This window comes from Cyprinus carpio, chromosome A17, assembly GCF_018340385.1.
Source record: "Cyprinus carpio isolate SPL01 chromosome A17, ASM1834038v1, whole genome shotgun sequence".
Classification (NCBI taxonomy): domain Eukaryota; kingdom Metazoa; phylum Chordata; class Actinopteri; order Cypriniformes; family Cyprinidae; genus Cyprinus; species Cyprinus carpio.
In genome coordinates this window covers 20,883,381-20,898,067 of record NC_056588.1, presented here as the reverse complement: position 1 = coordinate 20,898,067, position 14,687 = coordinate 20,883,381, and the positions used below count along the sequence as shown (strand labels likewise).

Below are 14,687 nucleotides of genomic sequence, written 5' to 3'. Positions count from 1 at the left end.
ACTTGACTAAGAACACAATACTGTTTAGCCTATGATTTATCTGTATACAGATATGTCTTTATATGTTTATTCCTATTTTTATAGTCTTCTTATAATCCTTGTGGCAATACAATTGAAACTGATAAATCAGCTAACCAAAGGAAATTCAGTTACCTAAAATACTGTTTCTTCTCATATTTCTTTAAATAGTTTTTGGTGGCTCTCAAGGTGGGTCCTGACATCAAAAAGTTTGCAAACCCCTGATCTAATTCAATTACATTAATTGATTATGTGTGTGACTTTTTGGGCTCACTGTAGGCAAAGGTGATTTAAAAAAAAAATTAAGTTGCATTTTCTTAAATAATAATAATAATAAAATGATTGTTAAATCCTTTTTTTAGTGACTCATAAAGTGTATGGCAACATGACTTTAGCTTTATGTTGTCTTTATTTCATGAGAAGACATACATATGATTTACATTGTTTTTAAGCATGTACATTAGTTCTGCAAACATTGCACAAAAACTTAAAATCTGTGTAGTGAAATTTCCTTAAAGTGCCTTTCAGTTGCATTTTTGGTTTTGGGGTGCTATAGAATCAAAGCACAGAGGGCATAAACACATTGTCACAAAAGACTGGACAAAAATAAAGAATAAAATTCAACATATTCAGCAAAACTGAATTGTACTTGAAGCCCTGAAATGTTAACGCCTCATTATGAGGTCATATGCAAAAGACATTTTCCCTCCACCAAAAAGTAGCAACAATAATAAAAATGAAGAGTACATCAGACATATGTCTCTCTGAGGTCTTCCTGATTGCACCAAACTGGCATTGATGCTTCATACCCAGGTTCAGATGTGGTCCTCCGTCTCAATCCACTCGTACTATCACAACGTGTCGTTTTCTTGTCTCTGTTGTGGATATCGAAATGTTCATTCCCAGAAGACAATTCCAATGTCTCTTCACTTGAAGATCTTGAATGGCTGCACGTTTGCTTTGACAGACATCTGGCATCCTGTACAGTCAATGATCTACGGCTCGAGAGAGCGATGTGGGAATTGTGCTGAACGGCTTGCTGATAACTTGGAGGATCGCTTGGTATCCTGCTGTCCACCTGCTGAAAAACCTCCTTGCTAGACAAGCGTCTCGGCTCCGGTTGAGGATTCAGTACCTCAGGTAGGGTCTGGCTGTGGCGTAGGGCTCTATCAATGGCCCGTTTGGTGGAGCCACTTCGACCGAAGACAGTCCTGCTTCTGATGTGTGCACTCTTCATGGATTGCGAGCGTCTTTTGGGGGTCTCTGAGCGATTGGGTGCAGGTGCCGATTGGCGGGTGGGGAAGGAATGTTTGCGTTGAAGGGCTTTTCTCTGAGTGCATAAAGGTGCAAAAAGAGGACTGTTATGGATAGAGCTCTCCGAAGCGCTGGAGAAACAACTCTCAAGAGAACCTGAAGAGCAATACGAGCAGTCTTTAGAGGATGTCCTGGCCCCATAGCTCTTCCCCAAGCTGTTGCTTGCTCTAACCACAATACAGTCATCAGAGATCTGCTTTGTTAAGAGTTTGTCATAAAAGTCCATTTCCGTCTGGCTCCTGGAGAGGGCAAGGTGCTGCTGAACTCCCTTTCGGAGGTTGATTACTGGTTCTGAACGTCTGCGAGTCAGTTTTTTGGTCCAAAGCTCCTCTGCGCTGGAATGTTCCTGCGATTTCTCTTCAGTGCCGGATTTGATAGAGTCACTGTCATCATCAGGGTCATTACTGTCGTATGCAGAGTCATGACGGTGCGAAGAAAAAGAGTCTGAAGGAGAAATCAAGGACAGATACTCATTAATTATCATGAATTTTGCTTACATTTGCTTTGCTAAATCTGTGCCATTGTATGTAAAGACTGCCTATGCATTGGTGAAACCTGGACAGATGGGAATTAGTAAGATGTTTTGAGGCTGTGGAAATAGCTTGCTCAATTTGAAATCAATTTGAGAATTGGATAGCCAATTGGATTTTTCAAGGTACAACTGGACCCGCCTCTCTCAAATTCTCATTGGTCAATGGATGTCTACAGTTTGTTTCAGTAAAAGTCTCCTGTATGTTTTCTCTTGATAAAAAGAGTCCAGAAGATATTTTAGTTATGATTCACAATGTTCTCATATTTCCCAATATATATTTCAAGATCAAATGAGCTATACTCTCCATATTGTTTTTATAGCTCTATACTTTTACTGTACGTCAACAATAATTATCTGTTTTTTTAAAAGTATATGTATACTCCAGTGCATAAAGACAAAATATTACAAAATTTACCTTGATTATCGCTGAGTTCATCTTCATCAGAGTCCCCAAAGAGTGTCAGTGCATCCTCACCAAATATTTGAGGGCAGTTGTCAATGAGAAACTCAGTCAGTTTCGTCACCTGCAAATACATTCCCAAAGATACACAAGAATTAATCAAAGGGCACATCAGCAACATAAAAGATCACATGGATTATGAAAACAGGTCAAAATAAGTCTGCATATGAAACTAGTTGGAGCTTTTCTTCTTCTTGTTTTCTGGCTCTTAGCCACATCATGTGAGACGTCTTTAAGGTCAAGATTTTCAGAAGTCACTACACTCACCTCTTCCATCTTTTCCATGTTGTCTGTTTGGAGCAAGTTGGGGGAAACACATGTAGCCAGATTGGTGGAACTCATCTTGTTTGTGTCTGCATTCTCACTTATTTGGTAGAGCAGAACCATAAAGTGCTTCAAGAGCTGAATATTCGGCTCAGGAAGTGTGTTGATCACCCTAAAGAACAACATGAAGGAAACCTGGTCACAATTACAGTCTATTTACACTAAACACTTTTTATTCAAAAAATGGATAACTTACATTTTAAGGTCAGCACACTTCTGCTCTTGACCTTCCTTTTCCATTGCAGTCATCCAGGATTTGTACTTCTCCACCATTAGCAAACAGCCAGGCAGTTGTCTAAGAAAATCCTGCAAATCAAAATACACATAATAGACAGGTGTTAACGATCAATATGCATATTCTCGACTTTAGAATTGCTGTTAATCAAATCAAATCATAGTGCACAAGGTCGTCCCTTACCTTGACAAGATCAGCAAGCAAAATGACTGACTGCTCTTTCAGATCCACTTCTATCCCATCGTTGAGCTGCGCCTTGATCTCTCTGAGAGCCCTGGCATTCCCGGCCCTCCTGAACAACCCCTCAGTGCACAGACCCTTTCTCAGCAGCAATGAAAAGACATCCTGCAAAGGAAATGAAGACATTTAAAATACTAAAACCACATGCACATAATACAAGATTTGTTTATGATTTTGCATTGAAGTTCTATGGTATCACAAAATGACAATTCTTACCATAATTGCTTTGGGAGGACACCCATCTTTTTGACAGACTTCAGACAAGGGTCGCCCGAACAGTGTGTTTTTGGGATGTTCCATGTTCTTTTTCTGTACTTGACGGAAGAAGCTCTTCCAGCGCCTTTGGTTGATGTTTCCTGCTAAATATTAACAGACAGTAAAAATCACTATATTCTTTAAAAAGAACCAACATATTCTGATATTCTAAATGACAGTAAACTGTATTTACACTTGTTTGTTTGTTTTTTTAGTTTAGATTTTTTCTTCTTCTTCTTTTCAACATAAAGTTGAACTATTAAAGAGCAATGACATTTCAAAGAACAGAAGTGAGACTTTTAGCTTACCAGTGTGGGAGATGCCGGACAGATTGGCTTTAGTCTGCTGACTAAGGAAGAGTACCGTATTCCCTGGAACCTAATAGAAATGAAAGCAATCAATCAGATGAAGCAAGGGACTAAAGATGTATATCTAATAAAAAGCAGAACTAAAGATAGTAGCTGGGGGATTCCGGGTTGGTGCAACAAGAGTTTAACAGTGCAAGCTTTATAAACATCACATCTAAACCATGTATAGGTGGGATTTATTGACATTTAACAGGTCAAGACTTTGTAACATCCTATTGTAGGCTTTGTTCTCAACACTCAGCCTTAAAAGAAGCCATAATTGCACTAATCTATCAATCAGAAGGTGTGAAGGAATGCTGTATGCATAAGATCTCGGGATCAATATACTTACATCTTTGGCTGGCATGCTGATTACGTCCATGCTGCTTTGGGTCAACGATTTGACAACAGACTGAAACAGAAAGAACAAAAGATGTGTTTATCCTGTCAATGGGATTTAGGGAAGTAAGTCAATTCAAATACGCACTAATCAGTTTCCATGATGACATTAAGAGACAATAGGTGTGTGAAACTGATGGGTGAAGGTGATAACTTACCACGCCGGGATCACTCAGCACCTTCATAGGCTTGCTGTGTTGTGATGACCAATAGATGCAGTCCTCTTGGTCAGATTACCTGATCGGTGAAAACGGTTGCATTTGTTATTATAGCACTATAGCAACTGAAATACAGAATGCAATGATATAATCAAACTTGGCAAATCAACACCTGAAGTGCATGCCACAAATAATGAATTAAAACAAAACATTTATTAAATTAAATACATTTTAGTCTTTAAATTATTAGCTAAATATTAAGCTGTAATATAAATTACAGTAAAAAAAAAAAACAATGTATGCATAATATCTTTAACTTAATAAGCTAACAGCTTCAAAACATTTAAAAAAAAAAATAACAATAACACGTCACTATATTATAAAATACATGTAAATAAATATGTTACTCACCACTCTAAAACATTCGGTCGGGGGTCCAACGGTGTGGGTGGCTGGAAAAAACAACAGTCTACACTGACTCAGGAGCAGAACAGACTCTATCAAGAGACTCGGACAGACTGAAGTGAAACAGCCCAGGCTCTGTACAAAATGAAAGTGGGCGGGCAGAGGGGAAATTCTGATGTGCAATGGAGACAGGAAGCAGCATCACGGGCTCCCACCATCAACACCTTTTTAGCTACAAATGGCAAGCTGTTGTGGCCGAGGGTGGAAAGTGTGATATATACGTCACTCATGTGAGCATGAACGCAGCAAGTAGCACGCGGATGACAGCGTATATGGCAATAAGAGAAAGTTCATATCAAATTAACGTGATCAACAGACCCAAAAACATTTATTAGAATAAAACAGACATGGAAGTGAAGTCATAAACAACAGAGATTATTTCCTTTAGGCAGCATTCATTAACAGCTACATTTCACTTGTTAGATAAAATGCAGGACACTTATTCAGATATTTTGAGTTCTTTCTTCAGTTTCTGAAGGTTTTCTGGTAAATAGAAATATTATTAATCTTGGCCAGTGTTTACAGTAAAGGCGCTTTTACAATGATTCACTATTTTGCTTTAAATGTTCATGATACCCAGGGAATTTTTAGAGTCACAAAGACTATCATATTGAGACTCTGAATGTGACAGTGTTTGTCAACTGACGTTCATGAAAACGTCCAGCCCCCATGTTTTTACATGAGATGCATAATAGGTCAATTCATCATGAAAATAAAAAAAAAAACTGCATTTGACCAAATGGTTTTCAGCGTACCCACCTACTGTTTACAGTCTCATTGGAAATTTAGGTCGCTGTCTTCTCATCAGGAGCTTTTTGATGTTTTGGAAAAGTCAAACATGTGGAGGAGTTTAAAATCAAGTTTGAACAGTTGATCTTTACTGGGCAGAACTAGATTTCTTGTCACACTTTTTATCCCAGGTCATTAGTTTTGATTTTTAACGTTTTTCCTAGCCACACACCAGTCAAAAAATATGTTTATCATAAAATAAATACAATATACACTTTGCACAATGAATTTTATATCGGAGAACAGAATTCTTCAGAAACTGAACAGTTTAAAGTACTTTTATTCATAAAGGATGCATTATATTAATCAAAATTTACAGTATAGATAATTATGTTACAAAATATTTTGTATCCAATCCTAAAAAAAATTAAAATATTATAAAAATTTACACAAAAATAAGCCTTTATGAGAACTATAGCTCCGGTCTGTTACTTGTTGAACAGCTGTTTTCCAATTGTCTGACCCACATTAAACTTTTATTTTTAGACCAGATGACACCTGCCTGTGTGTTTCTTCAGAAATTCATAAACACATTTGATTTAGATTTCTTATATGACACTAATACGACGGGCCAACAAGTTTAAGTAACAAACATCTCTCTCTCAGATTAATGAGAAACATTTCTGGTCATTGAGGGCATTTCTTAAAGATTAGACACAGACACTATAATTATGACTGAGACGGCGTTTGAGTAAAAACGTTGTTTTGAAATGATATTTTAATGCTTAATTTGTAATATGAAACCTCTCACCACAAGCAATTTCAATTTCTAAGTGAAGTGTGAATCACTAAACTTTCCCCTCATGTACAGTTATAGAAACCCAGAGATTTAATGCATTTAGAATTACAGCTACTTCTTAGACACCTCGAACATTTAAAATGATTATTTAACATCATTTAATACTGGTAAATGTGTCAAACGACCTAACCTATTTCTTTTTTAAAAATCACACCTGTAGGTGGCCTTATTTGAATGACATTCAAAGCAGCCCACCAGGGAAAAACCCACGTGGGACAGTATGCATCATAATGTTTTCTATGATTGTAGGCTGAAAGACCACCAGACAACCTCAAATTTACACATGCCCACTTAAGAGTAAAGACAAAGGTCACAAACGACTATGATTCAGACTTTTGACTTTGGACTTTTAGATAGCTTTATTATAAGACAATTAGTATATACATCAAAACTCATCTTTAAGGGTGAAACTCGGTTGGTCTTCAGGTTTGAATTCTGTATTGGGGCTTCCATCCTCATTGAGAACACGTCTGCTGGTGTATCCCACGATGGGGTATTTTGCTTTGTATGTGCCGCTGAATATCTGCTCAAGAGACTGTAGTTGACTCTCATGAGGCCCATCTAACAAACAGGAACCACAAGAGGTAATGTAAAAAGTCTGGTGGAATCCAATATTCAGCTTTATATTTAGAAACTGAAACTAATGTTTTTCTTCTGTGGCACAGTTGTGAATTTGTTAGAATCCCCATCTTACAGTGTCATATGTGAGATCTGCTGGGTCAAGGGACATTTTGGCCACAGCTCTGGTTGAGTCTTTGCCAACAAGGGCATTATAGGGTGCTCCCTTTCCATAAAACTCTGAAAATAAAAGAAACACAACAGGGTTTCCACACACTTTGAACAAGGAACTCCCATGCCATTCTTGATTACGCAAATCTATATAGACTGTCATCACAAAATACAATTTCTAGCTGATGAAATAGAGTAGAACTCAACATAACCGCACAATTTCACTATAAGAATTACCATAACTCCTGGAACTTTCTTCCAGCCCTGGGAAGCCCAGTTTTTTCCATTGTTGGGAAGTTAATAGGCATGTGTGGTTCACACAAAGAGCAAAATAAGGAACAAAGCCTTTGTCTATTAAACACTGATCTCTCAAGCTGATAGATGTAGTTCCTCTAACAAGTTGTTGAATAAAACATCTAACCTTTTCCAGTTGTGACGTCAAACACAACACCTTTAATGGCCATGTAAATTGGTTGTCCTTTCTGTAAAGGGGGCGGGGGACGTTTAAAGATCTTTAGTAAATGCAGTTTGCATTTTAAGCTTGAAAGGAATATCGTGTAAAACTAGAACAGTGTTTTTGTGACACAACACGTAGCCTACCTCGCTCCCATCGTATCTTTGCAACTCCTCCTCTGTAAACAGACGCACCGGTTTTGATGCGTGTTTTATTTTACTTTCATTTGTGGAGCAAATACTTAGTAAGCTGTATAATACAACAATACGTGCATAAAACATCGTGGAGTGTCGCGTTGAGGTTTATATGTTGTAAGAACAGAGTCTGCGGCGGCAGTTTCCTTGTTGTCACAGGAGTGTCTGGTTTCCATTCAGACTTTTTGATGCTGATCTCGGATCAGCTTTCACAATCAGAGGTGTAAACGCTCCATTTGTTTCAAAACAGAATCTGTAATTGGTGCTTGGGGACATAACGGCTTAATATTTTAATGTATCGTTGTTTGGGTCCGAGATGTAGATTGTAACACTAACTTCTGCTTCGGAATTTTCTAAACTTCCAGCCGCGAGTTTCTGTTTCTCCTTTCACGTGAGATGGACCGGAAGTGACGCGCACTACTGAAACTTCTCCTTGAGCTCGTTCCTCGGGACTTTAAAAGAGTGAATTCCCACGGTTTCATAGGTATTATCCACAGAGTTTAATGAATCTCTACATTTACAAAAATATAAAATCTTTTTATTTATTTATTTATTTTGAAAGTCCATATGCATCAGAAGAAAAAAAAAAAAACATTCTAAACCACACAGTCTTATGTAGGCTGTTTTAATACAGATCTTAATATTTATATGGTAAAATGAAATAACTGAACCCAAAACATTTAAAACTGCCAAAGCTTTGCAAATTTGTACAACTGACATACATTTCTACTGTAGTCTATTTACTCTATGTATGATGCCTTTGCACATTTAGCCTGTACTCATGCAATTACAAATAAAAATTTGATAGAGAGAAAACTGTGGAATTTTATATTTTTAGACAAGGCCATAGAAATTTAGTTTTAGCATGCTGCATAGAATATCACGTAAGCCTTCTTTCAGTTTATATGGTAATTGTTTTAGACCTATACCAAAGCTCTCAAATTCATGGCCTACTCATCCTTACATTTTATTTCTTAATTAATTTATACTTAAAATAAAAAAATGACAAATTTTGTCACAAATGGTGTGCCCAGGTGTTTAAGTGATAGGCCTCTGAAGATGCATAATCTTTCCTCCTATATGCTTTTGTATGTATATATATACATACATATTTGTGTTAATGCTCACTGTTAACCTGAAAATGTAATTATCATTCATCTCAGTAACTAGAATTTTTTGAATCGTTCATCAAAAAGATTCATTAAGATTCGTTCAGTAACTTTTATGGACTTAAGTTGAATCACTGAATCATTAATTCAAACGATTGATTATTAATTACACATTGATAAATTGGCTTTACAACAAATCTTATGACTTGAGAATTGGTGTTCAGCATCATAAGTGTTCCCCACACATAAGAACAGGACATACATTTTTTTTTTCATTTTATCAAGCTACAAAACAACCACAATAATAGTCAAAACAAATGAAGCGTTTTATTAGCATCCTTACGTCATGTTAATTGTGTGTGATGGTCATCAGTTGTTCTTACACAATTAACTATTTTCTGTCCTCTGACTGAGTCGCATGACTAACAGAATGAACTGATGCCCACTCGTCCAGATTAGATCTGATTCAAATTCGCGACTCGTTCTTTAAAGAGGGCGTGTTTGTTTAAAAGGTTCAACCAATGAAATGCTCCGTCACAGCCCGCCGTCTAATGCTATTGGCTCGCGCCAATGTCAGTCAGTCTATGTTCACGACATTAAAGTCACGCGTGAAGGTGAACGACAACGGTTCATTCTCAAAACATGTATCTTTAGTTAGTAAAAACCCGTTTCCCAGCATTGTTGCGAAAATACGTTGTTTTTCTTTGTTTACACAAGAAAGCACTCTCTTCTCATTAAAGAAGATGGAGATTAATTGTTATTATAATATAAGGCAGTGTCATTTTAATAATAAGAGAAAACATTTATGGAAACCAAGTGTGATGTGCAAAACAGAACCTATGGAAGATTTTGAGTAACGTTAAACTTTAAAGAAAAAGATGAAGGATTGTATCCCAAGCCCTCCCCAAACTAACTGTGATGTCACGCGTGGCATGTTTTTTGGCCATTGGCTGTGCCTCACTCCAGCTCCTCGGGACGATCCGTGAGAAATGAGCCTGGGTCCTGCTCCTAAAAGTTGATGGCAGAGTTTAAATGCCCCAAATATTCGGAGGCAAAGCAGAATGCTGAGGAGAGACACATCGCGATCTTATCAGGAGGTAGTGAAACCGATGTGTGAAATGCGGTTAGATCCTGCAGGACTAATTTCATCGGGTTTTCCGCTTGCGATCGTAGTAACGCAGAAAGTGCATAACAACTGCAGTCATGTGATACCAGCTGACCGCAGCTCTTTAGTGCACAAGAGCGAAACACTGTCATATATAGCTATACATTCATTTTGTGTGTATCTATATATGTCTATGCATTTTTAAAATGTCACTTGTTGCATTGTAGTTTAACGATGGTGGGGACTGTGCTGGGCCCCTTGGGTCTTACCAGAACAATGATGTTTCTGAAGTGGAGCAAGATCAAGCCAGCCGTGACCCTTCACCAGGTCTGAAATTATTACCTAAAAATATGACCGTAATAAATAAATGTTTTCTGTTCATGTAGAACTCGATTTCGATGTAGATTTATGTATGCAGACAAAAATCCTATGGTTATGTTTTAAGATATTTTGGTGATTATTGATTGATTGATTGATTTAGAATGTATGCATTAATATATTCATCATATCATCATCTTCAGGAGTTAGTTTGATACACTTTGTATTAAGCTGTTGAAATAAAAGACACTGCCAGCACCATAATCATAAGATAAACCACTTTCACCTTTTGTTTTTCTCCTATTCTTTAACTGCTATAGTTATATTGTGTGATGGTTGGTGATGGTTGGTGCAATTGAGTTTTGTTTATTTAGATATTAATTTATTTGTACTATCTCAGAAGGTAAATTTGCAAGGATAGACAGATATTTTCTTGGACAAATTTCCCTTTCTGTGACAATAAAGTCTTTATTTTATTTCTTATTTTTTGTATTTTTTAATGTATTTATTGTGTCTTTTATTAAAGACATTGCTTTAAAATAAACTTTTATTAAATGTTGCAGATGAGGACATTGTGGACAACAATCTAATGCCCATTGGTTTCAACAAAGCTTGCCTGAAGAATGCTTTCACAGTCATCCTTGTCCTCATTTATTTGCTGCTCACTGCTGTGGCTGTGTTCTTGGCCTACCAAACCATTTCAGACTTCATGGAGAAGCTCAACCATCCAGTCATGTCTGTTTCATACAAAGAGGTTGAGGAGTTTACTGCACCAGGTGAGCTACAATACACTGTTATTTATGGTATCTCTCAGTATCTATATTTACAGTATTTTTCATCATTCTTTTGCAAACAGGAATAGCTTTGTATCCTGGGAAGGCGCAGTTATTAAGTTGCATGCATCATTATCATGATAACATTCCACCTCTCGTTACATTGGGCATACTAGAGGAAAGAAACTGTATAAAAGAGGAGGTTATTTACCACGGGCCATATTCAAACCAGACACAAGTATGTTTTAGATCTTCCTCAAATCTATTTAGAAGAAATTGTGCTATTAATAATCATTTACGTAACATGTCTTTGGCAGAAGCGAGCCATAGTGGTCAGAGGGCCGACTGATGTGAGGAACCGAGAACTTATATTCCTCCAGTTCAGTCGGAATGAAACGGAAGAGGATTTCAGCGCAATCAGCTACATGATTTTTGCCAAATTTAGTGACATGCTTGAAAGGTAGAGCTATATTGAAACGTCTACCATGAATCAGATTTGTTTTCCTGTTTGTATAAAATCTCGTTTTCTTACCAGCTCAGATAAAGCTGCTTTTATGATGGACTGTGAAAGGAATTACTCAATGTGGACCTTCTCTGGAGGCTTTCGGACATGGGTCAAAATGTCTTTGGTCAAGACGTCAGGCAGAGGAAATGAATCAGTTGAATTTAGACAGGAGGTAATATATTATTTATAGTACTATTTACCAATCTTTGTCAGCTTCAGCATAATAGTCAGAATCATAATCACCATAGAAAATGAAAAGATCATGTTCTTCATGATTTTCAGTTTAGTGGTCAACCAATTTAGGTTTTTAGTAGCTGATTCTTAATTTGATCCACAAATACTGAATATTTGGTTAATAATCCATATTTATTTCAGTCCAATGTGGTGAAGTACATCGACAAGAGGCCTCCACAGGAGCAAGCCAATGAGCTTTTCTTTCTTGTGTTTCAATGGCGAGATCCATTTATACAGCAAGTAAAAGATGTAAGTGAGCACGTTATTAAATATTAAACGAATGTTTATCAAATTTGTCTGAACGTTTAGCTCCAATGCTTTATAAAGAGTCTAATAAATTGTGCCTTATGTTTTTGAACAGATAGTCACAGCAAACCCGTGGAACACCATAGCCATATTGTGTGGCGTCTTCATGGCTCTGTTTAAAGCAGCAGACTTTGCCAAACTCAGCATCAAGTGGACAATCAAAATTCGTAAAAGACACTTAAGGGCAAAAATGAGGGAACTGACCCAAATAAGCTAATTCTTTTCCGATTCATCTCTCAACATTTTTAATTATGAACATCAAACATTTAGAGCTTTCTGCAATTTTTTTTCAGAGCAGATAGTCTATTTCACTTTCATGAGAATTGTGCTGAAGTTTTATTGTACATTTTGTTTTAACTGGATAATAGATTTTAACTTGAAATCGTATAGTAACAGTGAATGCTGAGGCATGTGTTCTATACTACAAAGGCAAATTGTATTCATGTGGTTGTGACACTGAAATATTAACTATCTGCACCCGTTCTATGTGAGATTAAGCTAGTTAAAATGATGACTAAGAAGGGATTTTGCTGCAGCAAAAAAGACAAGGACCTTTGGTTATGGTGGATTTCCCAACAATAAATAACTACTGCAGGGCATACAGTGACATCGAAGTTTTGTAAAGCTGGGGATCTTGTCTTACTGCTGTTTTCTTTTTTGCTAGCAATGTGAATGAGATAAGTTTTATTAATATGACACATGTTGTATAAACCTATACCAATCCTATTAAATTATTTAATTGATTTAAAAACATTCTGAAAACATGCATTTTTTAACCATGCTTACAAAGCAAGTTGAATTTTAGGCCTGTTTCAGTTATTTTTATGTCCATTGTTATGGTACCATTATAGTGCTTTCTAATGATAAAATTAATATTTGTTTTTTAATGTGAAGTAAATACATTTTTTTTTTTTTTTTTTTTTTTTTTTTTTTTTGATTTGGGTTAAAACTGATGTTGCCTCAAGGACTAAACACGTTATGTTGTTTAAAATATTGTTATTGTATGTTTTGAGATATGTGGGGAAATGCATCATTCCAAGTAGTACTGACATATATGTTTTATTATTGTTTTTTATTTTATTTTTGTTTTTTTAAACCATGTTACTTGAATACTTTTCCCATTGAATGCAGCTGAATCAAGAATGTTTATGGGGGATTAGAAAATTATGGCTTTGACTATTTTAAAAACAAGTAATCTCATAATTATTTTGTGGCACTAATGAATAGTTCAATAAGAATTAACACATGGAATTGATGTTAATAGCGTTAAAATTCTGCAGCAGAGTTATGATATCTCTGATCATTATCTAGGTTTGTGTATACTCCATATAGCTAAAGCTGCAAACTCAACTCCTTTTTACAAAGAACCATCACTTCTACAACAAAAAACTGCTTTGTAAATAATCTTCGTGACTTGTCTCAATTCCTCAGCAAATCCATTAGCCATTGGCATTAAGAAAAACTTGTAACATAAACTATGGACTCTCTCTTTTCTAGCCCTTTTTGATATGGTTGCTCCTTTACACTTAAAGAAGAGTAAGAAAAACAGTCCAACATTGTGGTATAACGAGCATACTCGCGAGCAGCCTGGAAAATGGAGCACAGCTGGAAGAAAAAAAATTTGAGGTATTTCATATTGCATGGAGGGCAAGTACTTCTACTTACAGAAAAGCTCTAAAAATGCTAGATCAGCTTACTTTTCATCTCTTTTAGAAGAAAACAAACACAACCCCAGGTGTTTATTAAAAACAGTGGCTAAATTAACAAAAAATAAAGCATTAACAGGTGCAGACATTTCCCAACAGCACAGCAGTAATGACTTTATGAACTTATTTACTTCCAAGATCAAAGGTACTACTAGAGATTACATTTTATTTTTGATCCTAGAAAATTATAGCCCAATCTCAAATCTCCCTTTTCTGTCAAAAATACTAAAAAAGGCAATATCCTCTCAGCTATGTACCTTCTTAGAGAGAAATGGTATCTGTGTGGATTTCCATTCAGGATTTAGAACATATCATGGTACTGAGACTGCTCTCATCAGAGTTACGAATGACCTGCTCTTATTATTTGATTGTGCTCGTGTTTCTCTATTAGTTCTACTGGATCTTAGCGCTGCGTTTGACACTATCGGCCACAACATTCTTTGGAGTAGACTACAAAATTATGTTTGCATTAGTGGAATTGCATTGGCATGGTTCAAATCTTACTTATCTGACCGTCATCAATTTGTAGCAGCGAATGACGAGATATCATATCGATCACAAGTACAGTATGGAGTACCACAAGGCTCAGTACTATGAACACTGATTTTCACCCTTGACATGTTACCCTTAGGAGATACCATCAGGAAACATGGTGTTAGGTTTCACTGTTATGCTGATGATACTCGGCTCTATATTTTTCACAGCCCAATGAAACATACCAATTCGCAAAACTACAGAATGCATACTTAATGACTAGTAATTTCCTACTGTTAAATTCTGAAAAAAACAAAACAATTAATTCTTTGTCATCAGTTAGGAACATAGGTGTGCTATTTGATCTTTCCTTTGAAAACCATTTTTCCATCTTAAAAATATATCTAAATTACGACCTATGCTCTTAATATCAAATGCAGAAACG

The 14,687-nt window shown here is 36.3% G+C and overlaps 3 protein-coding genes across 7 annotated transcripts; 1 reads left to right on the top strand and 2 right to left on the bottom strand.

Moving 5' to 3' along the window:
- Window positions 1–408: 408 nt before the first annotated feature.
- LOC109071689 (T-cell activation Rho GTPase-activating protein-like) lies at window positions 409–5,158 on the bottom strand. 3 transcript variants are annotated; one of them, XM_042774400.1, is made up of 10 exons: window positions 4,694–5,158; window positions 4,283–4,361; window positions 4,078–4,137; window positions 3,687–3,756; window positions 3,340–3,479; window positions 3,067–3,228; window positions 2,845–2,954; window positions 2,592–2,760; window positions 2,280–2,388; window positions 409–1,776 (listed from the first exon to the last, which is right to left on the bottom strand). In XM_042774400.1, the coding sequence occupies exons 2-10, from the start codon at window positions 4,307–4,309 to the stop codon at window positions 767–769; spliced, it is 1,857 nt and encodes a 618-aa protein (XP_042630334.1). In that variant the 5' UTR covers window positions 4,310–4,361; window positions 4,694–5,158; the 3' UTR covers window positions 409–766. The 3 variants fall into 3 exon arrangements, with proteins under 3 accessions (XP_042630334.1, XP_042630333.1, XP_042630332.1); XM_042774399.1 differs by having other exon boundaries at window positions 3,340–3,482; window positions 4,283–4,368; window positions 4,694–5,154; XM_042774398.1 differs by having other exon boundaries at window positions 3,340–3,482; window positions 4,694–5,152.
- A 1,443-nt stretch (window positions 5,159–6,601) lies between these two features.
- On the bottom strand, window positions 6,602–8,213 carry LOC109071691 (neudesin-like). 3 transcript variants are annotated; one of them, XM_042774401.1, is made up of 5 exons: window positions 7,665–8,206; window positions 7,486–7,546; window positions 7,302–7,328; window positions 7,030–7,133; window positions 6,602–6,896 (listed from the first exon to the last, which is right to left on the bottom strand). In XM_042774401.1, the coding sequence occupies exons 1-5, from the start codon at window positions 7,797–7,799 to the stop codon at window positions 6,663–6,665; spliced, it is 561 nt and encodes a 186-aa protein (XP_042630335.1). In that variant the 5' UTR covers window positions 7,800–8,206; the 3' UTR covers window positions 6,602–6,662. The 3 variants fall into 3 exon arrangements, with proteins under 3 accessions (XP_042630335.1, XP_042630336.1, XP_042630337.1); XM_042774402.1 differs by lacking the exon at window positions 7,302–7,328 and having other exon boundaries at window positions 6,648–6,896; window positions 7,665–8,194; XM_042774403.1 differs by lacking the exon at window positions 7,302–7,328 and having other exon boundaries at window positions 6,721–6,933; window positions 7,665–8,213.
- Window positions 8,214–9,483: 1,270 nt separating this feature from the next.
- On the top strand, window positions 9,484–12,813 carry LOC109071690 (proton-activated chloride channel). The gene is made up of 8 exons (XM_042774397.1): window positions 9,484–9,918; window positions 10,154–10,253; window positions 10,808–11,020; window positions 11,101–11,255; window positions 11,335–11,477; window positions 11,553–11,694; window positions 11,898–12,005; window positions 12,118–12,813. The coding sequence occupies exons 1-8, from the start codon at window positions 9,883–9,885 to the stop codon at window positions 12,277–12,279; spliced, it is 1,059 nt and encodes a 352-aa protein (XP_042630331.1). The 5' UTR covers window positions 9,484–9,882; the 3' UTR covers window positions 12,280–12,813.
- The last annotated feature ends 1,874 nt before the right edge of the window (window positions 12,814–14,687 follow it).

Coding starts and splice junctions, on each gene's coding strand:
- LOC109071689 (XM_042774399.1), bottom strand. CDS start 4,309: ATGAAGGTGCTGAGTGATCCCGGCGTG. Junction 4,138..4,282: donor TGCTGAGTGATCCCGGCGTG/GTAAGTTATCAC, acceptor TTTCTGTTTCAG/TCTGTTGTCAAATCGTTGAC. Junction 2,955..3,066: donor TGCTTGCTGATCTTGTCAAG/GTAAGGGACGAC, acceptor TTTGATTTGCAG/GATTTTCTTAGACAACTGCC.
- LOC109071691 (XM_042774401.1), bottom strand. CDS start 7,799: ATGTTTTATGCACGTATTGTTGTATTATACAGCTTACTAAGTATTTGC. Junction 7,547..7,664: donor AAAGATACGATGGGAGCGAG/GTAGGCTACGTG, acceptor CCCCCTTTACAG/AAAGGACAACCAATTTACAT. Junction 7,329..7,485: donor TGACGTCACAACTGGAAAAG/GTTAGATGTTTT, acceptor TGGGCTTCCCAG/GGCTGGAAGAAAGTTCCAGG.
- LOC109071690 (XM_042774397.1), top strand. CDS start 9,883: ATGCTGAGGAGAGACACATCGCGATCTTATCAGGAG. Junction 11,256..11,334: donor CATATTCAAACCAGACACAA/GTATGTTTTAGA, acceptor TGTCTTTGGCAG/AAGCGAGCCATAGTGGTCAG. Junction 11,695..11,897: donor CAGTTGAATTTAGACAGGAG/GTAATATATTAT, acceptor TATTTATTTCAG/TCCAATGTGGTGAAGTACAT.